The sequence below is a fragment of the Anneissia japonica genome, unplaced genomic scaffold, assembly GCF_011630105.1.
Source record: "Anneissia japonica isolate Jap-2015-1 unplaced genomic scaffold, ASM1163010v1 scaffold9_len2422644_cov172, whole genome shotgun sequence".
Classification (NCBI taxonomy): domain Eukaryota; kingdom Metazoa; phylum Echinodermata; class Crinoidea; order Comatulida; family Comatulidae; genus Anneissia; species Anneissia japonica.
The window spans coordinates 1,012,085-1,020,795 of NW_022758107.1; the positions used below are offsets into that span (position 1 = coordinate 1,012,085).

The 8,711-nt window shown below is 32.9% G+C and overlaps 1 protein-coding gene across 1 annotated transcript in view; it reads left to right on the forward strand.

Annotated features, from left to right (window-relative positions):
- The window catches only part of LOC117125109 (A disintegrin and metalloproteinase with thrombospondin motifs 3-like), a 40,285-nt gene extending 35,963 nt beyond the window's left edge, over positions 1-4,322 (forward strand). Inside the window, exons 15-17 of the mRNA XM_033271502.1 lie at positions 206-398; positions 1,302-1,422; positions 2,593-4,322. Of these exons, the coding sequence (XP_033127393.1) occupies positions 206-398; positions 1,302-1,422; positions 2,593-2,776 (498 nt within the window). The 3' untranslated portion in view covers positions 2,777-4,322. The remainder of the gene's footprint in view (positions 1-205; positions 399-1,301; positions 1,423-2,592) is intronic.
- Positions 4,323-8,711: the final 4,389 nt, after the last annotated feature.

Here is an 8,711-nt window from a genome sequence, read left to right on the forward strand (position 1 = left end):
GGTCACGCATGAGTGATTCCGTTCTAGCGTCGCGTCGTCGCACAACCGAAAGCTCTGATCCTACTCTGATCCTGTATGCTACTCGCTAAATAAAACAAATAGGGCCTATGTCTACTGAGAATATTATAATTCGTTTTGTAGTTACAGTATTATAAATTTCATTCTATATTATTACATCCAAAAATAAAGCTTTGTTTTATGTTAGATCTATAGAAACGAGACCGATTCAACTGTGCCATCGTTCAAATGTCGATTCATCACAGAAAGAGAAGAAGAAGGGTTAACTATATTTGCAAGTGCGAGGTCAGCCCGCGTAGAAGTCGTACGAAATACTCCGCAATCTCAATACGATTGGGTAATGGACAGTGTTACCAAGTGCACCGCTACCTGTGATGGAGGTATACATCACAAGTAAAACTATTGTTAATAGACACAATCGGCGACCGTCATTATTAGTGGGCCCAGTGTCGTTTAAATCATTAGTAAACCATTATGACCATATTCTCAAGTTCAATTTCCAATCAATTGGGTATAGTTGACAGCAGAAACTCTCCGAGGATGCCTGCCTTCTCCTACTTAACCGAGAGTCAGTCGTCGCTGTCTGTTTTCAACCACTAGTTGTCACGTAACTCTTAAGTCTGCAAATGAGTCTATCGTGTAGTACAATAAATATAAAAATATAAATATATAAAAATTGAATTTACTGTTCTAACATTACACAATCCAAAAATTCATAAAATCAGGAACACAACAAATATTGCAAACAAAAACAACCCACAGAAAAACTGCATTCAAGAAATGATTATGGTTAAGGCCTAACAACTAATCCACCTCTAGACGGGTTAAATAATTAATGTTAATGTTACAGTACTTAATACGCAACATCAAATAATTAATGTTACTCCTCCAGTAAGTTAACAGTTGTAGGAATAGATGAATTTTTCATTCTTGTGGTTTTACAGAAGAGAACTTCAAGAAATCGGTTCAATCTATTTTATCATCTCATCAGTATGCACTGTTATAAAACACATTACATTACTGTCCTGTCATATAATTATAATTAGGTAGATATCGTCATATTATTTGTATTACTATTAATTCTGTCATCACAAATATGAATAGGCCTATTGCAAAATATTCAAAGTTAGCATAATGTTATAAGTATAATAATAATAATAGTAATAATAATGATAATAATAATAATAATAATAATAATAATAATAATAATAATAATAATGAGATGTTACAGTCATATCAACTTTAATTAACAATAAATTACCTTCAGATTTTTCTACTTTCAGGATTTCAAAAGGAAATCTACAAATGCAAACGAGCCTCTGACATGAAAGTTGTAAATAAACGAAAGTGTAAAACAAAAGCACCGAATACGAGAATTGCTTGTGCAGAACAGGCATGTAAAACGTGAGTATGTATTTTATTGCATCAGCAAAAGTCAATATAAATGTTCTTCATACATTACTGATAAAGTGACTAAGTGGTGTCTATACTAAGTAAACATACAGTAGATACAGCTTATCAATAATAAATACTAATTTAAGTAGCAGAATTTAGCCAACACGGTTTAATTTTGTGTCAAATTCAATGGTCACATTATGAAACCATTGTTGTTCTTGTAATCCAATGTAGGTATCCATGAACATCCATCTTCTTTTATCTTGTGCCATCCTGACGGTGTCGTAGCTCTCACCCCTTGATGTTTCCTGACCAGGCAACTCTTGGCTCCAACTCCTCTCTTTCCGTCCATTCTGTAATCAAGGAGAACCCATTTTTTTCCGATTATGTGCCCAAGGAATTTCCACTTTCTACTCTTCACAATATTCAATAAATTCCTTTCTGCTCCTACTATTACATAAACTTCCTTATTTGTCACTCTATCTTTCCATGTAATTCCTACCATTCTCCTAAGTTCCACATCTCAGAAGCTGCTAGTTTGTTCATCAATGGTGCGCTTAGGATCCACGTTTCTGAAACATACAAGAGAGTTGACCACACGTAACATTGTGTTAGTCTTCTCCTTGTATTTAAGCTTCAAGGTTTCTTGATTTCAACATTTTGACAGACTCTCGAAAGCCCATATTCTTCTTCTTCTTCTTCTAATTTCTCACATATTTTCCATCTTCGGTAATATGTTGACCAAGGTATTAAGTAAAACTTACAGTATGGATAGTTTACAATTAATTTTTATAAATCTATGTATATAGTGTATATAAGACTTCAATGAGTCATAGTTTAAAACAATGGACACCTTGGATATTTTTGCTAAGCCCCACAAAACGACAGAGCAAACGTACGTATACTTGTCGTTTGTTGGATAAGCACGTAATCCTTGCTCTCTTTTGGTTAGTCAGCTGTTAAGTTTGATGTACACTCCGAAAAAGGCGCAATACGTTTTGAGCTAATGCACAGAAAATTGACTACAAATAATTTCTATTCGCAGCTAAGGGGGGTTCTTTTTCTTAAAGATTTATTACTATAGTAAGAACATCGCAATACTAAAATAAGCGCCAGCATTTAAGTTTGAATTTTAATTTTAACTGAAACTCAAACAAAACCTTTCCGATTAATTTTTAGGTATTCCTGGGACATATCTGCGTGGAGTGACTGCTCTAAGACGTGTGGAGGGGGCAAACGGACGAGGTCTGTCAAGTGCATCCGGTCTGTCAATGGAAAAACAAAAACCATGAAGCCAACACACTGTACTGGTACATCTCCACGTCCAAATACAACCGAGACATGCAGTGTTCGTTCGTGCTAGTCTAATAGACAATTTTTTACTGTATTTGATTTACAATAAACTGTGTCCTTTAAAATAGATTTTATTCAGAAGGACTAAATATGTAATATCATAGCGAAAGAGAAGAAGTTTGCAGGTAAATGTGTCTTTTAAGTGTACACTAACCACGCTTACTCACTTTCGTCTCAAATGAAATGTAATAAAATATATTTTGAAATATGTTTCACGTAGATCTGCGTGAAAAATTGATCACGAGATGAATACGATGTATGGTTCAACTTGTGGTCGGTAATTTAATGTTGATGTCGGATATTTCGGTCAGAAAATTGGCATCAACAGGAAAACCATAAATTTACATCATTTTTGTGCTTGTTAATTGGTGCATCTCGTATTACCTTATTTAGTTTAACTAACTCTTAATGTCGATCACTTGAGCTTAATGCTTCTACGTGCGCAGACCTTAGAGATTACGAATATCGTGTTGATATTGAGGAAAAACCTCAAGATTCATCGGATTCTGTTAAAAATACCCGGAACATCCTATGTATCACTCCTTGGTGTTTCATTTTTACTTCTTATATATATTGCCTTTTATTCGTTACCCCCGAAGGACCATCACGTATAGTGAATTAGTGCTTTTGGTTGGCTCAGTATATTATAATAGGCCTATTGCGTGTATTTAGTGTATGAACAATTTTACTAAAGTATTTAAAAAAAATGAATGCTTATAAAATAAATTGGACCGTTTTGGCCTGAAAGACATAACAAGTATTAACCAAATCTAACAACAGTGTGAAATGGTCCTTATAATTCCAGTTCAGACACCTTTTTCATATTTAATAGAAATATAATTAATAATTGAATTAATTTTAGGAGTTTGATTTTGTAGATCGTCTTAGTCAGCAGCACGTCTTAGTGAAACACTTTGCATGCGACCTATATATAGTTTAGCTGATCGGTTTATTTGCAACGATGATTTGCAAATACTCTTTTTCATATTTATCAAATGCGACAAATTTTCACCTTGTGTACATAAACCAGGCCAGGTACAAGTTCAGGGCGAAAGAATAACGTACGGTATAGTACAGTAACTTGATTAGACGATCGGGTTGATCGCCAGCCCTTGGCCAGCCCTTGCTTGTCAAGAGGCCATGCCAGGATGCATTTCACACTCGATACTGTAAGGAATACGTTGATCACTGGGTTTTTTTCGATAAGTTGATCATTATTATGGGTTTTACCAATGACCAGTAAGGCAGAGGCAAGGAAGTGCCTTGTACTTAATACATAAGGGATCGTTAGGCTCAACTTGTTCGTTAGTTCTTCAAAGATTAGTAGTGAGGCTAAGGCACGGGGGTGCATTAACTCGATGCAACGGAGGCAGTTGACCAGATGGTCTTACACTGAGTCAATAAAATGTGGTCTCACTTTTGGTTGCCAAAAATAAACGAGCTTTAACTGTAAATACCCTTCCGGATGATTTTCGTCTAACTTTCAAAATAGTTAAATAGACTGACTCACATGTAAACCTATTTCTTTAATTTCAATAAAATATATAATATAAACTGGAGTTTCGTTGATTATTTATGCATGTAATAGGCTCCACTTTATTATTCTGATTATAAAAAATGCAAACCTGTAACATTTCTTTTAAACTAAAATCCAAAGCTATATTTACCAATATTCATACTTATCTAAATCTACTATTTGCATTAGCTATGAAGGTTTCAGTCAGAAGGAGCACTTCAATAACTCAAAATCAATGACATTAATGATTGACAATTTTCTGGATGCTGACGCATGCAGTATGTATAAAATGGTAATACTGCATTAATCTGTGAAGTTAATGTACTTTTTCAAAGAACTGAACTATCGAAGAGGGCGCTGTACCAGTTTCTGTATTAAAGTTAAAAGAAAATTATTGTATTACAAACATTTAATATAGGCCTAATATAAAATGAACAAGCTCTGGTTGATATTATTTATCGACCGGTTAATGAATTAAAAGGAAGGATACGATACGTGCTTTATATTTAATAGTAATTTAATAGCTAAAATCTACCACGGATTTAAGCTAGAAAAGTGGACTTTTGCTGTGAAACGAGAGTTTGAAAATAGGTCCTCCTAATGAGTACAATCAACTACCGGAATATCGCCCACACTCTCTAGTGCAGCATATACAGTGAGGTTATAAAAAAGGCGTTAGACATACCAACGGCCCACCACTTTATAAATGCAGAGGTAGTTAAGACGCGGGGGACGATGCAATCTAACACGTTGAATTCTTGATTTCTATGCTTAAAACTGATTGAAAGCATAAGGCAAAGTTTAAAGGACATTATATCCGGTAGGAAATCTCGATTAAATCCACCAATTAAGGAAATCATATAACTTATACGCCTAATATTACTGAGTTTATAGTGGTTATAAGAAAATAGTAAATTTTAAAACGTATTTTAAAGAATAAAACTTAGGTTGCTACACTTCTTTAAAATGTTATTACCGGTACCAAATTCGTTGCCTTGCTTAGAACAGTGCAATACAGTACTTCTGTAAAACTATTAAAACAACAATGTCAACTGCAAACGGCTATAAAGTTATAATGGTAGTCAGATAATATATTAAACTCAAGCCTGACATTATTTTATATTGTGCTTACGTTTGCAGTTCTTCGTTTGAGTGCTCCCTTTTTTCTTAAGCTTTTTCTTCTACGTCCTATTTTAATTCTTCGCAGGAATTCTAGTTACCGGAATACTGTAGGTATTCAATTTTGCTGCACCCTTCCTGATGTAGTGTTCAATCAAAGTGTTAATTGGTTTATGCTAAATTGATTCCAATAATCTATAAGCCTATAGAACTTAATACATCCAGTGGCGAATCCAGGAATTCGAAATAGAGGAAGCAACGGGGAGGGACTTTCATGCCAATGGAAATAGAGTCATGATGTGCCTATTATGGCCATGATGTGATGTCATCATACCATATTTAGTCATGTCATATGTTTTTCTTGTCAAACAAATTGTGAAAGTCAAAAGAGGGCTTTACGTTTCGACGACTACCCATTCACACCTGCATAAGGCCCTTTCGTGAATAACAATCGAAAACAAGATCTAGCTCAACGAAATGGCTTCTAGAGTAGTGCATTCATTATGCGTTAATACAAATAATTTATGGAGAAAAAACGGAATACGTTGTAATACTTGAAAGAAGAGGCATTGGTGATTGTCATCGAGCGTTTTCAAATTCGGTTGAAAGCAACACGATGAGATACCGTAGGTCCTAATTCGGTGGTAATTCATTTTATAAAATAAGTACCGGGCCTACTTTGGTTTGAATTGCTTAGACTAACAATTTTTAATTTTGACATACATGCATTATTATTATTATTATTATTATTATGATAATAATAATAATAATAATAATAATAATAATAATAATAATAATAATAAAATAATAATAATAAAATAATAATAATAATAATAATAATAATAATAATAATAATAATAATAATAATAATAATAATAATAATAATAATAATAATAATAATAATAATAATAATAATTTGCGAACTGTCTCTCACAGAAAAGAGTAACTGATTTCTGATATGGGCCTGAAAAGGAAAGGTACGTTGACCATGTTTTACGTTTATTTTTAAGCGAAGGGACTTGCAAAACGTGTTTACCAGTGAATGAAGTGCACGAGAAGGGGCATATCCGGCGTAACAATACGATAGTTGTTTAAATGAGAGTGACTTAAAAACAAGTATAAGTAGTTTCAATATAATTATTACTTTAGCAAGAAGAAGGATAATCATAAAGGATGAGAATGATGTGCGGCAATAAGAGTACAATTTCGATCAGCAGAGTTTAAAATCAATACAAGAAGAATTACGTTAATCCAACTAAATAAATGCATGAAAAAGTTTATCAGTTGACTTGGAACAGATTACGAATTCTCCAAGGTTGCAAATACACAATAAAAGGATGATTTACAAACGGAGGAAGCAACAATAATAATAAACGTGAAAGAGTCATCAGTAAACACAAAATAATAATAAACACACCAGGATAAAAAATGTACAATATTATTGTTTGTTATATTTTATTTATTTTATTTTATTTTATTTTTTTTATTTAATGAACATTTTACTTACAAAAATACAGAAGTGACGGAAGCGAGTCAACGGGTGACAAATACCTCTACAATGCTAGCTCGTTGTAATCCACAAGTGTTACTAAAGTTCATCTCAGATGCCTGTCATAATATTCTGCACTGTGTCTCATCATGTCAACACAGTCAGTGAGAAACGCAAAGAACTAAAGACAGTAGTATATTTTGTAAAAACGCAGTTTTTTTTATTCGTGACAGAGTGTATTAAGAAAAACAACTATCATCGTCAGTGCTTGCACTTTGCCGTTTTAACACTGAGTTAAGTAGGTAACGGAACAAACAGATGATTGATATATTTTAGTGGAAACAATAATGTGTAGTTCTTGTTTTCCACTTTAAGTGATGCAACATTAAATTAAGGCACCCAATACAACATTAAATTAAGGCACCAGATACAACATTAAGTATAGACAACGTACTTTAAAGTAAGTAGTACGTATGTTTGAAATAAACACGTTGATGTATAGATAAAAATGTACGATATGATTCATGTCATGCATTGACTTTAACATCAACATTAACTTGCACTCAGTTTTGCCTGTGTCCTGTATTTTTTTTTTATTAAAGTTGAATAAAACAAAGTGACTATAATTTGAAGTTGGTTTTAATGCCAAGTTTTATTGGCAGCCATCCATATACAACATATTATATTTGTCTTTCATCTGATTGTTAAGCTATTGTCATGCCAAAGAACGAATCAATTATTATTCGTAAGTCCGAGCCCTTGTTGATACAATAATGTAATTATGAAATTGTTTGAAGCTGTTTCGTGCTTAAAATTATACTTGTAATACTTCTAATGGCGTCAGTTTTGCCAATGTATGATAATTAATTGTAGTTATAACGGGAGGGTTAGTGTTATCATCATCCAATCATCATCATTACCATTATCATTATCATCATTATTATTATCATCATCATCATCATCATCATCGTCACTATCATCATCATCGTCTTTATCATCATCAATATTATCGTCTTCATTTTTATCCTGATACGAATATCATGCTTTTTATCATCACACTCATTATCACCATTAATAATACTATAATTATAACATCAATAGTATTAATGGTGAAAATAACAATCCAAACTTACTTATAATAGTAACAAAAATGAAGAATAATTTCAGCAATCAAATCTAAAATTCGGACCAAGTTTTGATTTCTATATTTTTTTCTGGTTTAAAAAAAATGTTTATCGATTTTTGTAGCTTTCATCTATTGGTGAAGATTTTGGATTTTTTTTTAATTTTTGGTCAAAGCAGTTCAATTGATGGATTAATCTTATGTATTCCTCTTATACACATCTAGATGTGTATAAGAGACAGGGATTTAAGCTAGAAAAGTGGACTTTTGCTGTGAAACGAGAGTTTGAAAATAGGTCCTCCTAATGAGTACAATCAACTACCGGAATATCGCCCACACTCTCTAGTGCAGCATATACAGTGAGGTTATAAAAAAGGCGTTAGACATACCAACGGCCCACCACTTTATAAATGCAGAGGTAGTTAAGACGCGGGGGACGATGCAATCTAACACGTTGAATTCTTGATTTCTATGCTTAAAACTGTTTGAAAGCATAAGGCAAAGTTTAAAGGACATTATATCCGGTAGGAAATCTCGATTAAATCCACCAATTAAGGAAATCATATAACTTATACGCCTAATATTACTGAGTTTATAGTGGTTATAAGAAAATAGTAAATTTTAAAACGTATTTTAAAGAATAAAACTTAGGTTGCTACACTTCTTTAAAATGTTATTACCGGTACCAAATTCGTTGC